At 42.5% G+C, this 23,879-nt stretch overlaps 3 protein-coding genes across 3 annotated transcripts; 1 reads left to right on the top strand and 2 right to left on the bottom strand.

The window, feature by feature from the left end:
* Nucleotides 1-2,733: 2,733 nt before the first annotated feature.
* On the bottom strand, nt 2,734-3,750 carry LOC138189365 (uncharacterized). Its single transcript, XM_069131428.1, has one exon. The coding sequence runs from the start codon at nt 3,748-3,750 to the stop codon at nt 2,734-2,736; it is 1,017 nt and encodes a 338-aa protein (XP_068987529.1).
* A 603-nt stretch (nt 3,751-4,353) lies between these two features.
* On the bottom strand, nt 4,354-8,233 carry LOC138189366 (uncharacterized). Its single transcript, XM_069131429.1, has 3 exons — nt 7,369-8,233; nt 6,309-6,591; nt 4,354-6,190 (listed from the first exon to the last, which is right to left on the bottom strand). The coding sequence occupies exons 1-3, from the start codon at nt 8,231-8,233 to the stop codon at nt 4,354-4,356; spliced, it is 2,985 nt and encodes a 994-aa protein (XP_068987530.1).
* A 5,568-nt stretch (nt 8,234-13,801) lies between these two features.
* LOC138189367 (uncharacterized) lies at nt 13,802-16,496 on the top strand. The gene is made up of 4 exons (XM_069131430.1): nt 13,802-14,350; nt 14,462-15,247; nt 15,710-15,871; nt 16,095-16,496. Exons 1-4 carry the CDS (start codon nt 13,802-13,804, stop codon nt 16,494-16,496), a joined length of 1,899 nt encoding a protein of 632 aa, XP_068987531.1.
* The last annotated feature ends 7,383 nt before the right edge of the window (nt 16,497-23,879 follow it).

A 23,879-nucleotide genomic window follows, 5' to 3' on the forward strand; every position in this document is an offset into this window, starting at 1 on the left:
TCGTAAATTGCCGTTACGATTAGATAATCGACGCCACGAAATGATCGATCCCCTATTTCGATTAGGATAATATAGGTGGTTTAATTGAATATGACACTGATATAATTAGTTATAAATCGCAGTTTATTCCAGCAACTTTGTAAAGAAGATAGTTGCGCTTGTGCATATGTATAAGATAAGTAAGTGCCTGATCTACGGGTGTAAACCCGGTCAAAGGGTGTTGACTGCATGAAAGATGGAAGATCAGTGAAGTTCGGTGATGATGCTGTGGCGGAGGATAGCTAAGGATGGATGTGTCTAGCGCACGGGACCATCGGATTTGTCGGTGACGATTTTGGCTAAGAGAGTGAGGGACATTGGTTCGGTCTGAAGGACCTTAGCTAGCAAATTCGTGGGATTTATGACGGGTCCTTAAGACTATTGAGGGTACGCAGTACGGGTGAGCGGACATCTGGATTCGTCTGGCACGCGGCCTGGTCTAGCTAGAGGGTCGCCCGACGTAAGAGTTAAAATCCACCGGTAATTTTTCCGCTACGTACGTTACTGGGCTACCATAAAAGGCGGTTCGTTTGATCTTACCTCTATCTCTCAATTGTCTCACATTCTCGCTAGTTCCATGAGGTTGTCTTTTCTGTCCTATATTTTTGTCCCGATATTTCGAGAAAATATTTATCATTTATATTACATTGATGTACATTTATATCACTTGAGAAACGACAGAACATCGCTAGATTTTATTCGTACGGTAGATACATTCGTGTAATTGTCATTAATCGTTAATTTACCGTGATTAATTCTCGAAGAGATATTACTTCATCTCATAACCATTTTTATCAAGAATTATCGACATACTAATGAAGATTGAATTGCCACTCGACGTCCATTGAATAATTATAAAAGCACATAAATTAGCGCCATTGCAACAGCTTCTCAGAGAAAAATTGTTTTTTCTGTCAGTCACCAATAATTGAGAATCATTTTTCATTGTCTGTAAAGAAAACGCGCAGCATTAAAATTTATCGCGGTTGATGAAGATAGCAATACGTTGTCATATTTTTGACGGTTCTTATTTAGCTTCTTTTTCTGTTTGCCTGCGCAATACTATTGAAGTTAAATAACGTTCATTTATCGTACAGCTGCAAAAAGCAGAAATTTGAAACGTTTCCTCATTTCAAAAACTTGACAATTTTCTATTGGAGATAATTGTTGGTTTATCCGAGGTGAAATTTGAAAAAATACTTTTTTATGTGGCAACTGTGACGACAACTATAAAGACTAAAAAAGTAAAAAATAAAACATACCGATTAAACAAATTTTTTTAAAAATAATTTTTATTAGAGAATTCACTACAGGGAAGAAGCTAATTCTCTTAATCAGGTGTCATTATGCAATTGAATGTAATAATAAGATACAGGGAAAAGCTGTACATGTTAAGCTGTAATTACACAATAGGGTATTGTTCGATTGCTGCATTTTATTTATTTCATTTTGTATTTTTTATTTTATTGCCAAAAATAAAAACATCACAATCTCACGGATTAGTTAAATTCCATGATTTTCAGATGTAAATGGTACGATGCATTTTTTAGACGCGATTCGATGCAGTTTTTAATTCTCTATAGATGGGTATACAAGTACTTGATTTGAAAAATGATTAGTTTAAAAGATATCTTAAATTTAACTTTTTTTCTATTTTATTTTGTTCTATTTTTGTTCTTTTATTCTGTTTTTTTATTTTATTTTCCTTTCTTTATTCTCTTTTTTTTTATTTTGCACTGTACAATTTGTCCAGCTGAACATTAAATTTAATTTTGTATGTTGTAATTTGGTCCAATCGCGGGGAGGTGCAATCACGAGGAGAGACGTCAACGGGAGTCGTAAATTCCCGTTACGATTATACTAATCGACACCACGAGTTTATCGATCCCCTGATTTCCGTTAGGATAATAGGGGTGATTAAGTTTATATAACACTGTGATTCACAGAATTATAAAATATATATTTCCAACACTTAAACTACACTGTTGAGTAGATATAAATCGTCGATAACAACTTGTCGCACGAAGATGAGTTAGATATGAATAGTAGTGCAAGGTTCGTACAGTCGAATTTCGTATGTTAGTGGACGGGAGAGTTAGATGCTAGACTTCGACGTTGTTTTTCTTACTACCTGTCGCCCTTAGGCTAGCACGGAAGAAAGCTCGGTGTGGGTGTGCCCTTTGCATGAAGAACGCGGATTCGTTATTCACGCTGTTCGTCAGGAAAAGTGAGGGCAACGATCCGCGATGTCGATTGGTTGTGACCCATGCTGATACGTGAAGGAATGAGTCGGAAGCCTCCTACCGACGTGGTTCATGAATGACCTTTCTACATGGGAAAACCCAGCCTGTTTTAATAGATAGCTATTCGGTTTTTCCTAATGGGTGCGTACCCGCTTTCTCCGTGTTTTTAATTGCGCCTAATAAACTCAAGGACCTCTCTAAAAACCAGATGTGCGTTGAAAATATTTTTAGCCTTAAGAAATCTTTCAAGACAACGGATCGCCTGAAGACCCATGTTGACACAATACAAAGAAACAGACAAGTTATGGTGGGTCCTTAGGTTTATTGAGGGTCGAAATGACGTTACGCAGGCCGTCGGCTGCACGGTCGCGAGAGCTGCAGCGCCGATGTTTTAGGCGACGTAACATCCTCCCCCCGTTGAGAGGGCACCGATCAAATTCTGGCTGTGGAGTCAGGTGCGTCGTTTGTCCATTTCCTTCGCTCCGGGTGGGTGTTCGGATTCATCTGTTTCTGGTTGAATGGGTAAGGGGACCAATCTTTTGACACCACGGTCCAGGATACTCGTTGCCGTCTGCACGGTAGCGGTCCGTATGATTCCGTCGACTCCTGGATGGACCTTGATTACGCGGCCCAAAGGCCACTGCATAGATGGGACGTTATCCTCCCTGAGGATTACTACGGTGCCTTCACGGATGTCATGTTTTCCCTTGTCCCATTTGTTGCGGCGGGTCAGCTCGTTGAGGTACTCTCGATTCCATCTGCTCCAGAAGTACTGCTTGATCTGGTGGATGCGCTGCCAACTTGATAACCGGCCTGATGGAACTGTCCTGAAATCACGCTCCCGTAAACTCGTTAATGTATCACCGATTAGAAAGTGACCGGGAGTGAGGACAGGGGGATCTTTCGGATCGGATGAGATGGGAGTCAGTGGGCGTGAATTGAGAATTGCTTCAATCTCAATCACAAGGGTGTTAAGGTGCTCAAAGGTCAAGAGCTCCGTGCCGACGACGCGGATGAGATGACGTTTGAACGATTTCACGGCGGCTGCGCATAAACCACCAAAATGTGGTGAGTTTGGGGGGTTGAAACGCCATTGTATCTGTCGGTCGGCGAGAAAATTCTGCACCTTTTCCTTGAGGTCGTCGGACTGCAGTAGGATTCGGAGTTCTTGCAATTCCCGATTAGCTCCGACGAAATTGGTGCCATTGTCGGTTAGGATGGTTGCGCAGTATCCTCGTCGGGAGATGAATCGGCGTAGAGCGGCCAGGAATGCGTCGGTAGTTAGATCGCTGACTAACTCGATGTGGACAGCTTTTGTTGCCAGACAGACGAATATGGCAGCGTATACCTTGACTTTACTGCGGTTGCGATTCCTTCTCTCTTTGATATAGAGCGGACCGCTGTAGTCGATTTCGACGTTCGTAAACGGGCGCGATTCGGTAATACGCGCCTCTGGTAAATCCCCCATCAAGTACTCTACTGGTGGAGGATTAGCTCTGCAGCAACGGACGCACCTTTTGATAGTGCGCCACACTTGGCTGCGGCCGTCGATCGGCCAATAGCGTAGTCTCACGGCGTATTGTGTAGCTTGTGTCCCTGTGTGGTGGTTGTTTCGATGTTCTTGGTTTATAATGATTTCGGTTATTGTCGATTTCGGCAAAATAATTGGATGCTTTTGCCTGAATGGGATAGCGGAGTTGGTTAGTCGTCCTCCGACGCGTAGTATCCCCTCTTCGTCGAGGAATGGATTTAGTGGCTGTAGTTTTCCTCCAACGTCCTTGCCTCGATCTTTCTGCAGTGTCCGAATTTCCGCCGCGAAGTGTCGGGATTGGATTACCTTTATCAATTTATTGTGTGCGGTGGTTAATTCGTCTGTTGTTAGATGGGAGGATCGGTTCTGTTTATATCTCCATCGAAGACACCAAGTGACGACTCTTATTAGTCTTGTCCAGGACGAATATCTATGGAGGAGTGTATTATCGATGGTACTCGTTGTTAGGCATATCGTCTTCTTTCGTTCTGGGAGTTCTCCCAGCGGCGTGGGGATCGAGATCGGCCAGTTTTCCTCTTGTTATTTGAGCCATTCGGGTCCGTTTTTCCAGATGGTCGGGCGCAGAAATTCCTTGGGAGTCTGCCCGCGGGAGATGAGATCTGCTGGATTGTCGTTGGTGGGCACATGACGCCAATCGTCGATGTTTGTTTTCGTCTGGATCTCGGCTACGCGGTTCGCCACAAAGGTTTTCAATGTGTGTGGCGAGGACTTGATCCACTGAAGCACTATAGTAGAATCCGTCCAATACACAATGCGAGAAACATTTATAGTAAGGGACTTCTTTATCAAGGACATAAGTGAGGCGAGGAGTAATGCTCCGCTTAACTCGAGTCGTGGGATTGTCAACGATTTCAGTGGCGCGACCTTAGATCGAGCAGTGAGTATCTGACTTTGTGTGTGTCCCTCCGGATTGGTACTGCGTAGATAGACACATGCTCCGTATGCCTTTTCAATGGCGTCGCAGAAGCCGTGTGACTGTATATGATTAGCTGCCTTGATTATGGTTTTACGAGGGAACCGAATATCATTAAGCAAGGGTAGTTGGATATGATATCGATCCCATTCAGTATGCAACTCTGCTGGTAGTAATTCATCCCGATCAAGTTTTAATGCCCAGACGCGTTGAAGCAATATTTTTGCTTTGACAATCACTGGCGCGAGCAAACCAAGTGGATCATAAATTCGGGCTGTCACGGAACTCATTGATCGTTTAGTGACACGAGTGATGGTCGCTGTGGGTTCAACTGAGTAAAGGATTGCGTTTTCCTGAGAATCCCAATAGATGCCTAAAGTTTTCAACGTCTGTGACTCGCCCAATTGTAGTCTTCTATTGGTATCTCTTTCTGATAGTCCTCGCAATATGTCCCTGTCATTGGATGCCCATTCCCGGATGTGTAAGCCGGCCGATCTGAGAAGGTCTGTGAGTTCGTGTATTACCGATAGTAATTCTTCCTTTGTGTCGGCTCCGGTGAGGGCGTCGTCGACATAGAAATCGCGCTGCACAACCGCTGCTGCTCGCAGGATTCGATGTCCTTCGTCATCTGCTAATTGTTTGAGGCATCGGAGGGCCAAGTATGGGGCAGCTGATAGTCCGAACGTCATGGTGTTAAGTTGATAGGTATCGACCTCCCCGTTGGAATTACGCCATAGAATCAGTTGATATTTACGATCTTCTGGGCGTACGAGGATTTGTCGATACATCTTCTCAATGTCACCCGTTAGAACATATTGATGGGACCGGAATCTCAATAGAATTTCAATTAGATCTTCCTGTAATTTAGGTCCTGTATGTAGAATGTCGTTGAGGGAGACTCCGATAATGCTGATTGCTGATTCGTCGAAAACAACTCGGAGTTTCGTAGTATCACTCGATTCCTTTATCACGCCGTGATGAGGCAAATAATAACCGTTGGTTGTGGTAAGGTCAGGCGTGATCTTCGTCATGTGACCCAAGTCTAGATACTCTTGGATCGCCGCACTATACGCGGCTTCGAATTGCTTGTCGCGTTGGAATCGGCGATGGAGCGAGGCGAGTCTACTCATGGCAACGGACCTTGACGTCCCCAGCGTGGGAAGCTTCTCGTTGAATGGCAGGGCGACGACGTATCGCCCTTCCTTGTTGCGTTGGACATGGTTGCGGAAATGCTCCTCACATTGTAATTCCGCCTCTGAGAAATGCGTGGTAGGTGGTCCCTCATCGATTTCCCAAAAACGTGCGAGATCCGCTTGTATGTCGGTGGTGGTGACGTGAAAGGAGTGGATACCCGCGTGAGCTGGCGGGCTCCCCCCGATAACCCAACCGAATCGAGTCTTTTGCAAACACAACTCCGTATCGGTGGATTTGGGATATTTTGATCTGCCCGACGCAAAAGGATGCTAAGGTTGGTCCCGAACTTAATAATATGTCGATCGGGCCTGGTCGATGAAATGCTGGGTCGGTTAATCTTAGATTTTTGGGTAGCTGGATGACAGACCTATCGATTGGTTGATCTGGAACGACTGCCGATATTGTTGGGATTATTAAGAACGTTACTATACGTTCATATTTGCCATCCACAGAAACAATGGTGGCCGTGATCTGGCTCTTGGCAATTGTAGTCAAGTCATCGAGGGTGCCGATTGGAACCGAGCATCTCCTTCGTTTCATACCGAGGGATTTTGCGAATTTCTCAGTCATGAAATTCATACTAGATCCGGTATCTAGCAAAGCTCTGGCTCGGATTGGTGAGGCCCTTTTGTCTAGCACATCGATCTGTGCTGTGACCAGTAGATCATGATGTAGTATGCCGTTTGGAGATGTATTTTCCAATACGGTCCACCTTTCTGTAGTCTGTTTAGCTAGTCAGTTTTGCTCTGGTTGGGACTTGGACAAGGTGTGTATGGCGGTGCCCTTGGTCCGTGGGGAGCTTGACTCAGGAACTTTCGAGTCTTTAGGAGCCGAATATGTATGCTTCCGGGAAGATTCGGTTGTCCGTCTCGACTTGTGATACGAACGCGACTTCGATGATCCAGGTGGGGATTGTCGCTTAGAAGATCGTTTGTGCGATGAACGACTGCCCGGCGACCGACCGCTCGATGAACGATTGCTCGACTACCGACCGCTCGATGACCGACCGCTAGACGACCGACTGCTTGACGACCGATTGCTGGACGACCGATTGCTGGACGATCGACCGCTAGATGACTGACTACTCGACGAACGTGAAATGATCTGCGTTTGCTCTTGGTGTAGGTAGGTGTTGTATCGTTGCCCGCAGATATAACACGAACTCGCTGTACACTGTGTCAGCGAATGTCCGCTGCCTAGGCAGTTTATACATAACGCTGCCCCTTTTACGATTTGAAAGCGTTCTACAGCCGATTTGGCTTTGAAGACCTTACAATGTCTGAGTACGTGGGGTCCGCTGCAGGTCGGGCACACTAATGTCTTGCTGGTTGTGGCAAAGGTTCAGCCACGCGGTATGTTTTGTCGATGACGATGTTGTTTGTGGGTTGACCTTTTATTTTCCTTTGATTTAGAAAGGAGCTGATTACCGTTTGCCCGTGTTTTCAGAAAGTCCATCAGATGTTGATAGGAAGGCACGTCTTGGTTTGGCAACGTGCGTTGCAATTTACGCATGCTGGACGAAGGTAATTTCGACGCAAGCAACTCAATAATCACTACATCTGATGTTACAGGCTGTCCTAACTTTTCGAGCGCTTTCAAACTTACGCTGACGGTTTCCAGCAAGTCCTCAATGGCTTCTGGAGTTTCCCTTTTTATTTCGGGATAACTGCGCAGTAATTCCCAATGACGCATACAGATCCGGAGGGCACAATTAAATTTCTCCTTCAGTGTGTTGAGCGCGATGGGATAGTTGGCCTCTGTGAGTTCTAAGGATTGTATGCTCCGTGCGGCCCGTCCAGTTATAGATGAGCGTAGATGTTGGAACTTTTGGACGTTTGTTAAGTTTTCATTGCGATCCACTGTGGATGAGAACGTGTCGTAGAAATAAGTCCAGTTCTCGAGGGCACCGTCGAATTGAGGCAAACGGACCTCTGGCAAAGTGATTGGTGTCGTCTCAGGTTTCACGCATGGATCGCGGGTCTTTGTTGGCGAAGGGGTTGTTGGTGGTAGTCGGTCGAAGAGGTCCAGGATCTGTACTTCAATCTTATGATGCTCACGCAATAAAGAATCTGCACGAGCGATTTCCCCCTCATCTAACGCTTCTAATTCCTCTTGCACCGCGCTGATTTTTCGCCAATTTTCGTCGAACGAATTACGGCAAGCTATTAGGTAGTATTTGTCTACCCGTCCAGACGCTTCATATTCCTCGAGTTGACGCTTCGTGGTTGCAAATCGGCTGACTAAGGCACTTCGTCTACGCCGCAACGTGCTGATCGGTTCAGCTTGAGCCATATTTGTGTTCAATGGTAGGAACGAGTTTACCTTAATCAAATGGACGTTGATCTAGGAATCGGTAGCTACTCGTTACAGTGCGGTGTCGGCTCGCGTATGTGCTGAGCGAGGAAGGAGTTCCTTTCCGAGGGCAGCTCCTTTGGTTAGTTGCCTAAGTCGTTGGAATGTGGATTTCACGTGACACTGTATAGTCACTCGTCAGTGCACTTTTTAATGGAGCGAAATCCGGCTCGAAGGACCATGTAATTTCGACCAATCGCGGGGAAACGCAATCGCGAGGAGAGACGTCAACGTGAGTCGTAAATTCCCGTTACGATTATACTAGTCGACACCACGAGTTGATCGATCCCCTGATTTCCGTTAGGATAATAGGGGTGATTAAGTTTATATAACACTGTGATTCACAGAATTATAAAATATATATTTCCAACACTTAAACTACACTGTTGAGTAGATATAAATCGTCGATAACAACTTGTCGCACGAAGATGAGATAGATATGAATAGTAGAGCAAGGTTCGTACAGTCGAATTTCGTATGTTAGTGGACGGGAGAGTTGTTTTTCTTACTACCTGTCGCCCCTAGGCTAGCACGGAAGAAAGCTCGGTGTGGGTGTGCCCTTTGCATGAAGAACGCGGATTCGTTATTCACGCTGTTCGTCAGCAAAAGTGAGGGCAACGATCCGCGATGTCGATTGGTTGTGACCCATGCTGATACGTGAAGGAATGAGTCGGAAGCCTCCTACCGACGTGGTTCATGAATGACCTTGTACATGGGAAAACCCAGCCTGTTTTAATATATAGCTATTCGGTTTTTCCTAATGGTTGCGTACCCGCTTTCTCCATGTTTTTAATTGCGCCTAATAAACCCAAGGACCTTTCTAAAAACCAGATGTGCGTCGAAAATATTTTTAGCCTTAAGAAATCTTTCAAGACAACGGATCGCCTGAAGACCCATATTGACACAATACAAAGAAACAGACAAGTTATGGTGGGTCCTTAGGTTTATTGAGGTATGAAATGACGTTACGCAGGCCGTCGGCTGCACGGTCGCGAGAGCTGCATCGCCGATGTTTTAGGCGACGTAACATATATCTTGTGTGAATTCGAAGGAAGGATAAGAGAGAGTTAACAAGTTTCTAAGCTTTCAGTAGTTTTTAATCACTAACAGTCCTGACTAAGAATATACAATTCAGTACTAATATATACAGAAATATACAAATATCCACATAAAACTGTACATACAATCATGCGAACAAAAACATATATACAAAACCATACATACAAAACTATACATACGTTGATTATTATACATAGAAAAAAAAGAGTGACAAGAGTACCGATTATTGGGGATCGAGGTATCCCAACTCCAGCCAGTATGCTGCCATATCTCTTGCGGATTCTCCCGGCTCTCGGTCCAGCAGCAACCTTGCAGTTATTGCTTCTCCCGGAGAAGGATCGATGTTGACTAGGCTCCCTGTCCGTCGCAACATGGTGAATCGGGTCACTCGATGTCTCTTCGCTTGGATCGGTTGTTATCGTACACCTGGCAGGACGATTTTTCTAGCCCACGGTGCCATTTTTGCCAAATTCCGTGGCAGCAGCCGTATTGAACTGAGACATTGCTCGCTTTCTAACCCCCAATCGATTAGAAACACGATGTAGCCAGTCATGGTCCGTTGTAAAAGGATGGCTCTTTCCCAAGCGCTAGCTTCCTTAAAATCTACTAGCACGGCGACTAGCATCCCTGCTCTTAAACTTTTCGCCTTCGGCAAGTACACCATGGGATGTTCCATCATCTCCAAATTGAGTGTTTTGGTTATCTTCGGACATCCAGCCAAACGAACCCACATGGTGGTAAGTGATTCGACTCGAACCACCCGGACAGGAACTCCTTATCGGAACCGATCGTTTGTGCTTTGTAAAATCTCCATGTTTTACAAATCTTCGAAAAAATTTCGAATGTTAATGTTCGACTATACTGAGCTGCCTAGTTGACGTGTCTAGCACGGATGATGCTCTGGCTCCGCCGGGAATCGGACCTACTTTATATACCTGCAGCGCCGACCCTGAAGACTTACTCGGTCACCGCTTGAACTAAACGCACTTTTTCGTTTGTCTTGTTTCACACTTTTCTTGTCCTCGCAATATTTTATAACAATGTTAACAGTAAATACAGGCAGAATATATAGTATATTTTTGATACACAAGTGTCAGATATCAATTATTGTTTTCCGTTAAAATAAATATACCATAATTAGATGCTCTTTTTAACATTCCGATCCGCATTCTTACAATATTTTACAATTTTTGACCTGAGAATGTCGCTAGAAAATAGAAAACGAACAATTTGAAAAGCACTAGCACGCTTCAATGTGAAAATTATGACGTGGGTGTATGTGCTTTGCCCTGCTTTAAAATATATCACATTCAATTGTATTATTAATTATTAATGTAAATTATTAATGTTCAAGAATATGCATCATATCCCTAAGAAAAATTATCATTTATTTATCCAATGTGCTTGCGTAGAGAACAGCATTGTCCGTCACATATTGCAGTGCTGTATCGTTTACGCGTAATTCGCGTCAAACCCTGCCATACGAAGGAACATCCCTGCTCAAAATTCAATCGTACCTAAGACGGTAAATCGACCCTTTGCAAGTTTTCTTCAAAGAGATACGCGATACGACTTGTTGGATTGAAGGGTTTCTTTTCTTCTTTCATTTCTCCTCCTTTAGTTCTATTTGCTCCTTTGTTTCTCTTTGGTCGTCACTAGTTTTCGTTTTAGTGGCGAAGAGAAATAGTTGGAACGAATTTGATTTGCGGGTTTAAACTCGGCTCTTCGCTGATATCCGATTCGTAATTTGGTGATTCACAATTATTGGAGTGGTGAAAAACGCGTTGTATTTCATGTATTTTATGGAAGACTGCTTTTTAAATTCGATATATACGAAATTCCCATAACCCCTCGTATCGAATAGATGGAATTTTATATATAGTTCAATTTTCTTACTTGTATAAATACGAAAGTTTTTATTTTGGTACTTTGTCTTCTCTGGATTATGAATTAGTCCGAAACTCTTTCCGACAACTTCCTCTCGCGAAATAAAATATTCCTTGCTATAGAAAATCGTAGAAAATCAAATTCCTATATTAATCCTCTATCGTTATCAATTTAAATTTCGTTATCGAGTAAAAATTATTATTTTATTAAATTCCTTAAAAAATCGGAACAAACCTTCCGGGCAACTTATATTATATCTAATATATCGATAACGGTTTCGTATTATTCGATCGTGTAATGTAAAAATATAATTGTTACAACCGTTTGCGGAGAAACGCGATCGCGAGGAAAGCGCATCAGCGTGAGGCGTAAATTCTCGCTACGATTTTGACAATCGACGCCGCGAATTAGGCGCACTTCTGTTATCTTAACCGACACAGGGGAACGAAATGAACGGTTGATACCCGTACAAAAATTTCAGTATCTCAGTTCATCCTTGACCGGAAAGGCATAAAATCGTTAGACATTACAAAGGTAAATTATCCAATCGCTGTCGACGTTCTAAAAGACAAATTTGACTGTCACCGTCAAGTCCGCATGCGCCACTGGGACTTGATTTTCGATTATCCGAAAATAACTAAGGAGACACCCGAAGCTATAGACGATTTCCTTGAGACGGTCGAAATAAATCTCAAAGCTTTAGATAAATTAGGTGAACCAATCACGTCAAACGTTGTCCTCATCAAATTGTTCACATCGAAGCCGTCATTCGCAAATGGCAACGCACATTACTGGACAAAAAAATGCCGTCATATACACACTTGGTAGATTTTCTTAAAACACCTACGAACGGCGATAGGACAAGTTCAACACCAACCGAGATAAAAAAGGCGCCCGACCAACATAACCGACAGCGACAACACGCGCCGCGAATTCACACTTTCGCCACTACACACAAGACGTTGGCGTGTCCAACTTGTCAAGGACCACACGAAATATGGCATTGCGATGTGTTTAAGGTGAAGTCTGCCAAAAATCTCCTCGAAATCGTCAAAAAGGCTTCACTCTGTACAAATTTCCTAGGTACAGAACACACTCATGCTCAATACTCAGCCGGTTCATGTCGCATATGCAGACAGCGACATCATACATATTTGCATCAACACCAAGGTCACGACAAATCACGATCATCTAGTGGCCAATCGTCGAGCGGTCATTCTTCGAGCGATCGATCTTCTAACGGACGATCATCACCTAGTTCATCGACACCTCCGTCGTCCCACCGTTCGAGACGCGCATCCACGTCTCCCCTGTCGTCGCCCCTATCGTCTACACGAACTTCTCCCCGAGGGTCTCCGCGAACTTCTCCAAAACGCGAGCCTCGGTGTTCTCGAACAAAAGTAGTCGAATTAAACCTACCGTCCAGTTCTCAACGACACGGGAAGGAATGACCGAATCACAGAGAACCGATTCACTGACCTCGCTTCATTCCAAATTCCATCACGATCTCTTGGTCACAGAACAGGTCAACATACTTAACAATAAAAATCAACCATTCCCTTGTAGAGCTCTGCTAGACACCGGCTCTAGCATGAATTTCATAACCGAAAAACTCGCTAGTTCATTGAAACTCAACCAACGGAAATTTTCGGTCCCAATCGGAACTCTCGACGCGTTATCGACGACCTCGAAACGCTATATCGACGGCCACGATCACCTCAATTGACGGCACATACGAACGCACACTGACGTTCCTGGTCATTCCAACTATATCGACTTGGGTCCCAGATCAAACCATAGATCGCTCACTGATACAAATACCGAGGAATCTCCAACTTGCCGATCCAGCATTCCATGGACCTGTTCGGATCGAAATCTTACTGAGCGCCGGCCCAACACTAGCATCACTTTGCGTAAGTCAACTCAATATCAGTCACTCAAACGGGCCCGACTTGCGGCTGCAAAAAACGCGATTCGGATGGGTCATCGGGGGGAGTCCAACCCCACAATGCTCAGCTCGTACATTTCACGCTTCCACGACGGCTTTACAGGCGGACCTCGCCCGTTTTTGGGAAATCGGCGAGGGGCCGCCCACTTCACACAGTTCTGAGGCGGAACGACAATGCGAGGAGCATTTTCGAAATCAACGAAGGGCGATACATTGTCGCTCTTCCATTTATCGAAACAACGCCTTCGCTTGGATCCTCTAAAGCCATGGCGATGAAACGACTCACATCTCTCTGCCGTCGTTTCCAACGAGATAAATAATTCGAAGCTGACTATCACGCCGTAATACGAGAATAATTGGAATTAGGACACGTGTCGAAGATCACCACGGATCACTCCACGGCCGACGGATATTTTCTGCCACATCACGGCGTGAACAAAGAGTCCAGCCAAACAACGAAACTCCGAGTCGTGTTCGACGGATCGGCACCAACCACCACCGGAGTTTCCTTAAACGACTTACTTCACACGGGACCGAAACTACAAGAAGACTTATTTTTTATTCTCCTGAGATTTCGTTCTCATCAATACGTCCTTACAGGCGATATTGAATAAATGTACAGGCAATTTCTTGTGCGTCAAGAGGATCGGAAATTCCAACAAATTTTGTGGCGTAACTCTAATGGAGAAATTGACACCTATCAACTTAACACAGTAACGTTCGGGCTTTCGGCGGCTCCTTATCTAGCCATTCGGTGCCTCAAACAATTTGCGGACGACGAGGGACGTCGATATCCACAAGCGGCGATAGTCTTACAGCGAGATTTCTACGTCGACGATGTTCTCACAGGGGTTGATACAAAGGTCGAGGCACAATCATTGAGAACGGAACTCACAGAACTACTCAAACTAGCCGGTTTAAATATTCGAAAATGGGCATCAAACGACCGAGAGCTGCTACAAGGACATTCCGAACAGGATATAAACGACAAACTACTTTTAGGCGAATCTCAAACATTCAAAACTCTGGGCGTTGTTTGGAACTCCTCTGACGATTCGATCCTATATTCCGTTAAAATCAATCCTACCAGCTCTCGAATCACGAAAAGAATAATCAGCTCCGAAATCGCCAAGATCTACGATCCTCTTGGATTACTTGCACCAGTAATCGTGCGAGCTAAGATGCTACTCCAACGACTTTGGACGTTAAAAATCAATTGAGACGAATCTCTGCCGGCTGATTTACATACAGAATGGAATGAATACTATACGCAGTTACCATTACTAAACCACGTAAGGTTTCCACGCAAAACTGTCATCAAGTCTGCAACCGAAATTGAGCTACACGGGTTCTGTGACGCCAGCGAAAGGGCGTATGGGGCATGTGTTTACCTTCACACCATCACTCCGGAGGGCCATGTCTGGATACGACTCCTCACTGCGAAGTCAAAAGTGGCTCCGCTCAAATCACAAACTATTCCAAGGCTGGAACTGAGTGGAGCACTTCTTCTCACAACATTGACTACTACAGTCCTTCAAGCACTACCAAACAATATTTCTCGGACTGTTTATTGGACTGACTCTATCATTGTCCTTCATTGGATCAACACATCACACCATACGCTGAAAACATTCGTCGCTAATCGTGTGGCAGAAATTCAAAGGAATGACAACCCTGCGGATCTCACATCCCGAGGAAAATCGCCCGAAGACTTTCTACGACCAACCATTTGGCAATATGGACCGGAGTGGCTACAACAGCCTGAAGAATATTGGCCGACGTGGAACCCAATACCACTACCAATCGAAATACCGGAGCAAAAGAATGCAACCTGTCTGTCCGTGACTCCCGCCGACCACAGTCTGCTGGAGATATTCTCCTCTTGGCCTAAACTAATCAGAGTTACCGCTCGTTGTCTTCGATGGAGACAAAAACAGGATCGAGAGAGACCTCTAACTGCACATGATTTGACTATTGCGCACAACAAGCTTGTCAAATTATTACAACTTTGCTATTTTTCAGATGAGATCCGTATTCTCCGAGCTGATCGAAATTCTGCAGTGAGGGGGAAGTTACAACGGCTCAATCAATTTCTGGACAAGGACGGGGATGTTGCGAGTCGGAGGCCGACTCAGTCACTCAACAATCCGATTATTCGTCACAAAAACATCCGATTATTTTACCTAAGTCTTCCGTTACAGCACACGTAATCGAGCATGAACACATCTTAACCTTCCACTCCGGAACTCAAGCTACTCTATACGCCATAAGATGATCTTATTGGCCTATCGACGAACGTAGTCAAGTTTGGAGCACTGTGAAGAAGTGCGTCCGTTGCTGCCGTGCCAATCCACCTCCAGTGGATTACGTAATGGGTGACCTCCCAGCCGCACGGATAACTGAATCTCGGCCGTTTACCAACGTCGGAATTGACTATTGCGGACCATTTTACATCAAGGAACGAAAGGACCGCAACCGACGCGAAATTAAGGTATACGTGGCAATCTTTGTATGTCTTGCAGTTAAAGCAGTTCACATCGAGCTGGTCATCGACCTCACAAGCTTTATTTATTGCTCGTCGAGGATTCTGTCTAACAATATACTCTGACAACGGTACCAACTTCGTTAGCGCCAACAATGAATTACGAGAGCTCCGAAACCTCCTGCACTCCGACGATCATAAGGTGAAGGTTCAGTCTTTTTTAGCCGACCGACGGATCGAATGGCGCTTCATTCCGCCCAACTCACCCCACTTCGGCGGGTTATGGGAGGCTGCAGTGAAATCTTTCAAACGACATTTCAGACGTGTCGTAGGTAACGCGCTTTTAACATTCGAAAACTTAAATACACTCATCATTGAAATTGAGTCTATCCTCAACTCCCGTCCGCTCACTCCAATATCAATAGATCCAAATGATCTCCTTGTCCTCACTCCCGGTCACTTCCTCATCGGAGACTCACCAACAAGTTTTCGAGAACGAGATTTCAGGGATACTCCGTCCAATCGTCTCTCCAGCTGGCAACATCTTTAAAAGCTCAAACAACATTTCTGGCGAATCGAGAGTACCTGAACGAGTTGAATATCCGGAACAAATGGAGCAAGGGCAGTCACGGCATATGAGAAGGCACCATCGTCATTCTCAGAGAGGACAACATTCCCCCAATGCAATGGTCATTGGGCAGAATCATCAAGGTCCAAACCGGCGCAGACGGCATCATACGGACGGCTACCGTCCGAACGGCAACGAGCACCCTGGATCGGAGCATCAAGCGGATGGTACCACTACCGAGCAGATCGACGTCAGATGACTCCGAAGCATTCATTAACAGTAAGGAATTCTAGAAGAGACCCACCTCACAGCACCACATCTTATCAATTGATCGGTACCCTCTCAACGGGGGGAGTATGTTACGACACGAGGCATTCTATAGGCCGTATTCTTAACCGTCGCTCGTGGCACGACAGTGTCGCAGACGGATCGTCTCAATCATCCGACAAATATACAATGTATCGGCTAGCAGCAAACAGAGCGAGTTCCAGAACCTTCGATTCGGTCCGTTATTTTAACTACACACATAAGGTGACACGCGTGCTGATGGCGTGATCGGTGGCGTGACCCGAGCATAGTGGGGATCGCCTCCCAAAGAACACAAAGGGACCATCGAAGGTCAATCAGTATCGATTGAGAAACCGAACGGAATGCGCTAAAAGAGTCTAACGAACAAAATCCAAGTCGCATAGTCTACCAACTATATCAATAAATATTGTAAAGCCGAGTCGATTTATTACATCAAAGTAACTGTATAATCGTTCAATAACTTGTGACGTGCTTATTGTATTCTTATATATATTGTCGAATATACCATTTTTTGTTAACCTGTTAATTCAGTGTTAACCTCATTTACCTAACTCTGTTATCTTAACCGAAACAGGGGAAAGACTATTTTGCGCCGACGATTATCAAAATCGTAGCGAGAATTTACGCCTCTCGCTGACGCGCTTTCCTCGCGATCGCGTCTCTCCGCGAACGGTTGTAACAATTATATTTTTACATTACACGATCGAATAATACGAAACCGTTATCGATATATTAGATATAATATAAGTTGCCCGGAAAGTTCGTTCCGATTTTTTAAGGAATTTAATAAAATAATAATTTTTAATCAATAACGAAATTTTAATTGATAACGAAGGAGGATTAATATAGAAAATTTATTTTCTACGATTTTCTATAGCAAGGATTTTTTATTTCGCGAGAGGAAGTTGTCGGAAAGAGTTTCGGACTAATTCATAATCCAGAGAAGATAAAGTACCAAAATAAAAACTTTCGTATTTATACAAGTAAGAAAATTGAACTATATATAAAATTCCATCTATTCGATACGAGAGGTTATGGGAATTTCGTATATATTGAATTTAAAAAGCAGTCTTCCATAAAATACATGAAATACAACGCGTTGTTCACCACTCCAATAATTGTCAATCACCAAACTGCGAATGGGATATCAGCGAAGAGCCGAGTTTAAACTCCGCAAATCAAATTCGTTCCAACTATTTCTCTTCGCCACTAAAACGAAAACTAGTGACGACCAAAGAGAAACAAAGGAGCAAATAGAAAAAAAGGAGGAGAAACGAAAGAAGAAAAGAAACCCTTCAATCCAACAAGTCGTATCGCGTATCTCTTTGAAGAAAACTTGCAAAGAATCGGTTTACCGTTTCTTAAGGGTATGATGCATACACTTGAACTTTAATAATTTACCTTAATAATGAATAATACAATTGAGTGTTATATATTTTAAAGCAGGGCAAAGCGCATACACCCACGTCATAATTTTCACATTCAAGATGCTAGTGCTTTTCAAATTGTTCGTTTTCTATTTTCCAGCGACATTTTCAGGTTAAAAATTCTAAAATATTGTAAGAATGCGGATCGGAATGTTAAAAAGAGCATCTAGTTATGGTATATTTATTTTAACGGAAAACAATAATTGATGTCTGACACTTGTGTATCAAAAATATACTATATATTCTGCCTGTATATACTGTCAACATTGTTATAAAATATTGCGAGGACAAGAAAAGTGTGAAACAAGACAAACGAAAAAGTGCGTTTAGTTCAAGCGGTGACCGAGTAAGTCTTCAGGGTCGGCGCTGCAGGTATATAAAGGGGGTCCGATTCCCGGCGGAGCCAGAGCATCATCCGTGCTAGACACGTCAACTAGGCAGCTCAGTATAGTCGAACATTAAAATTCGGAATTTTTTCGAAGATTTGTAAAACATGGAGATTTTACAACGCACAAACGATCGGTTCCGAGAAGGAGTTCCTGTCCGGGTAGTTCGAGTCGAATCACTTACCACCATGTGGGTTCGTTTGGTTGGATGTCCGAAGATAACCAAAACACTCAATTTGGAGATGATGGAACATCCCATGGAGTACTTGCCGAAGGCGAAAAGTTTAAGAGCAGGCATGCTAGTCGCCGTGCTAGTAGATTTTAAGGAAGCTAGCGCTTGGGAAAGAGCCATCCTTTTACAACGGACCATGACTGGCTACATCGTGTTTCTAATCGATTGGGGGTTAGAAAGCGAACAATGTCTCAGTTCAATACGGCTGCTGCCACGGAATTTGGCAAAAATGGCACCGTGGGCTAGAAAAATCGTCCTGCCAGGTGTACGAGAACAACCGGTCCAAGCGAAGAGACATCGAGTGGCCCAATTCACCATGTTGCGACGGACAGGGAGCCTAGTCAACATCGATCCTTCTCCGGGAGAAGCAATAACTGCAAGGTTGCTGCTGGACCGAGAGCCGGGAGAAACCGCAAGAGATATGGCAGCATACTGGCTGGAGTTGGGATACCTCGATCCCCAATAATCGATACTCTTGTCACTCTATTTTTCCTATGTATAATAATCAATGTATGTATAGTTTTGTATGAATAGTTTTGTATGTATAGTTTTGTATGTATAGTTTTGTATGTATGGTTTTGTATGTATGGTTTTGTATGTATGGTTTTGTATGTATGGTTTTGTATGTATGGTTTTGTATGTATGGTTTTGTATGTATGATTGTATGTACAGTTTTATGTGGATATTTGTATATTTCTGTATATATTTGTACTGCATTGTATATTCTTAGTCAGGACTCTTAGTGAATAAAAACTACTGAGAGATTAAAAACTTAACTTTCTCTTATCCTTCCTTCCCATTCACACAAGACATACAATAATAAATTCAATGTTCAGCTGGACAAATTGTAAAGTGCAAAGTAAAAAAAAAGAATAAAGAAAGGAAAATAAAATAAAAAAAAGAATAAAAAACAAAAATAAAGCAAAATAGAATAAAAAATAAGTTAAATTTAAGATATACCTTGCAGTAATCATTTTTCAAATCAAGTACTTGTATACTCTTCTGTAGATAAATAAAAACTGCATCGAATCGCGTTTAAAAATGCATCGTACTATTTAAATCTGAAAATCTTGGAATTGAACTAATCCGCGAGCTTTTGATGTTTTTATTTTTGGCAATAAAATTAAAAATACAAAATGAAATAAATATAGTGCAGAAATCGAACAATACCCTATTGTGTAATTACAGCTTAACATGTGCAGCCTTTCCCTGTATCTTATTATTACATTCAATTGCATAATGATACCTAATTAAGAGAATTAGTTTCTTCCCTGTAGTGAATTTTCTAATAATAATTATTTTAAAAAAAATTGTTTAATCCGTATATTTTATTTTTTACTTTTTTAGTCTTTATAGTTGTCGTCACAGTTGCCACATAAAAAAGTATTTTTTCAAATTTCACCTCTTATAAACCTACAATTATTTCCAATAGAAAATTGTCAAGTTTTTGAATTGTGCAGGCGTTTCAAATTTCTGCTTTTTACAGCTGTACGATAAATGAACGTTATTTAAGCTAAAAAAAAACCGTCAAAAATATGACAACGTATTGCTATCTTTATCGACCGTGATAAATTTTAATGCACCGCGTTTTCTTTACAGACAATGAAAAATGTTTCTGTATTATTGGTGATTAACAGAAAGAACAATTTTTCTCTGAGAAGCTATTGTAATTGCGCTAATTTATGTGATTTTATAAATATTCAATGGACGCCGAGTGGCAATTCAATCTTCATTAGTGTGTCGATAATTCTTGCTAAAAATGGTTATGAGATGAAGTAATATCTCTTCGTGGATTACTCACGGAAAATTAATGATTAATGATAATTACACGACTGTACCTACTGTACGAGTAAAATCTAGCGATATTCTGTCGTTTCCCAATGATGCAAATGTACATCAATGTAATATAAATGATAAATATTTTCTCGAAATATGGGGACAAAAATAAAGGAAAAAAAACAACATCATGGAACTAGCGAGAATGTGAGACAATTGAGAGATAGAGGTAAGATCAAACGAACCGACTTTCATGGTAGCCCAGTAACGTACGTAGCGGTGGATTTTAACGAAGCGATGAGATCCGAAAAGAACGAGTTATGGAAAACGGCTATGAATGATGAAATGAAATCGCACCATGAAAATAAGACGTGGATTCTTGTAGGAAAACCAAAAGATCAGAAGGTAGTTAGTAATAGGTTGGTTTTAACCAACCAACCTTAAGGAAGGTAAAGATAAATTCGAAGAACTCGGAACGATAGAAAACGCGACTTTTAATAAAAGGGTGTTCACAGAAAGAAGGCATAGATTATAAGAAAACCTTTAGTCCCGTTGCTCGGTTTAACGCAATTAGATTAATGCTGAGTATTGCAGCCAAAAATTAGCATTTAAAGCACTTAGCACCTTTTTCTTTCCCCGGACACTTAGCATTTAAATGATCCGCACTGCCACAACTGAAACGTCTTCTATAATCACTAATTGTTTGCCTCGACTGATTCCGCACTTCTGATCGTGTTCGATCACTCGCGGAGAGACGCGATCGCGAGGAAGCACGCCAACGGGAGTCGTAAATTGCCGTTACGATTAGATAATCGACGCCACGAAATAATCGATCCCCTATTTCGATTAGGATAATATAGGTGGTTTAATTGAATATGACACTGATATAATTAGTTATAAATCGCAGTTTATTCCAGCAACTTTGTAAAGAAGATAGTTGCGCTGGTGCGTATGTATAAGATAAGTAAGTGCCTGATCTACGGGTGTAAACCCGGTCAAAGGGTGTTGACTGCATGAAAGATGGAAGATCAGTGAAGTTCGGTGATGATGCTGTGGCGGAGGATAGCTAAGGATGGATGTGTCTAGCGCACGGGACCATCGGATTTGTCGGTGACGATTTTGGCTAAGAGAGTGAGGGAAATAGGCTTCGTTGTTAATTGGTTATTTGCTATGGTGGTGGGTGAGGAAGGATGCTAACCGCCCTCGAGATAAAGTCGCAAGTGGGAGGCCTCATACGTGAGAAAAATCAACTTTCCCGTGTCAAGCCGTAGTAGACAATACTCTTTAGAAGGCGATTTAGATATAGGATATTTGTTCGGTCTGAAGGACCTCGACTAGGAAATTCTTTGGATTTATGGAGGGTGCTTGAGAATATTGAGGGTACGCAGTAAGGACGAGTGGACATTTGGTTTCCGTCTGGCCCGCGGTGTATGGCTTGGTCTAGGTAGAGGGACGCCCGAAGTAACACCGATTTTTTAAGGAATTTAATAAAATAATAATTTTTAATCAATAACGAAATTTTAATTGATAACGAAGGAGGATTAATATAGAAAATTTATTTTCTACGATTTTCTATAGCAAAGATTTTTTATTTCGCGAGAGGAAGTTGTCGGAAAGAGTTTCGGACTAATTCATAATCCAGAGAAGATAAAGTACCAAAATAAAAACTTTCGTATTTATACAAGTAAGAAAATTGAACTATATATAAAATTCCATCTATTCGATACGAGAGGTTATGGGAATTTCGTATATATTGAATTTAAAAAGCAGTCTTCCATAAAATACATGAAATACAACGCGTTGTTCACCACTCCAATAATTGTCAATCACCAAACTACGAATGGGATATCAGCGAAGAGCCGAGTTTAAACTCCGCAAATCAAATTCGTTCCAACTATTTCTCTTCGCCACTAAAACGAAAACTAGTGACGACCAAAGAGAAACAAAGGAGCAAATAGAAAAAAAGGAGGAGAAACGAAAGAAGAAAAGAAACCCTTCAATCCAACAAGTCGTATCGCGTATCTCTTTGAAGAAAACTTGCAAAGAATCGGTTTACCGTTTCTTAAGGGTATGATGCATACACTTGAACTTTAATAATTTACCTTAATAATGAATAATACAATTGAGTGTTATATATTTTAAAGCAGGGCAAAGCGCATACACCCACGTCATAATTTTCACATTCAAGATGCTAGTGCTTTTCAAATTGTTCGTTTTCTATTTTCCAGCGACATTTTCAGGTTAAAAATTCTAAAATATTGTAAGAATGCGGATCGGAATGTTAAAAAGAGCATCTAATTATGGTATATTTATTTTAACGGAAAACAATAATTGATATCTGACACTTGTGTATCAAAAATATACTATATATTCTGCCTGTATATACTGTCAACATTGTTATAAAATATTGCGAGGACAAGAAAAGTGTGAAACAAGACAAACGAAAAAGTGCGTTTAGTTCAAGCGGTGACCGAGTAAGTCTTCAGGGTCGGCGCTGTAGGTATATAAAGGGGGTCCGATTCCCGGCGGAGCCAGAGCATCATCCGTGCTAGACACGTCAACTAGGTAGCTCAGTATAGTCGAACATTAAAATTCGAAATTTTTTCGAAGATTTGTAAAACATGGAGATTTTACAACGCACAAACGATCGGTTCCGAGAAGGAGTTCCTGTCCGGGTAGTTCGAGTCGAATCACTTACCACCATGTGGGTTCGTTTGGTTGGATGTCCGAAGATAACCAAAACACTCAATTTGGAGATGATGGAACATCCCATGGAGTACTTGCCGAAGGCGAAAAGTTTAAGAGCAGGCATGCTAGTCGCCGTGCTAGTAGATTTTAAGGAAGCTAGCGCTTGGGAAAGAGCCATCCTTTTACAACGGACCATGACTGGCTACATCGTGTTTCTAATCGATTGGGGGTTAGAAAGCGAGCAATGTCTCAGTTCAATACGGCTGCTGCCACGGAATTTGGCAAAAATGGCACCGTGGGCTAGTAAAATCGTCCTGCCAGGTGTACGAGAACAACCGATCCAAGCGAAGAGACATCGAGTGGCACAATTCACCATGTTGCGACGGACAGGGAGCCTAGTCAACATCGATCCTTCTCCGGGAGAAGCAATAACTGCAAGGTTGCTGCTGGACCGAGAGCCGGGAGAAAAGGCAAGAGATATGGCAGCATACTGGCTGGAGTTGGGATACCTCGATCCCCAATAATCGATACTCTTGTCACTCTATTTTTCCTATGTATAATAATCAATGTATGTATAGTTTTGTATGAATAGTTTTGTATGTATAGTTTTGTATGTATAGTTTTGTATGTATGGTTTTGTATGTATGGTTTTGTATGTATGGTTTTTTATGTATGGTTTTGTATGTATGATTGTATGTACAGTTTTATGTGGATATTTGTATATTTCTGTATATATTTGTACTGCATTGTATATTCTTAGTCAGGACTCTTAGTGAATAAAAACTACTGAAAGATTAAAAACTTGTTAACTCTCTCTTATCCTT

Source organism: Bombus flavifrons, unplaced genomic scaffold (assembly GCF_040668555.2).
Source record: "Bombus flavifrons isolate JBK064 unplaced genomic scaffold, iyBomFlav1_principal scaffold0027, whole genome shotgun sequence".
In the NCBI taxonomy this organism is placed as follows: domain Eukaryota; kingdom Metazoa; phylum Arthropoda; class Insecta; order Hymenoptera; family Apidae; genus Bombus; species Bombus flavifrons.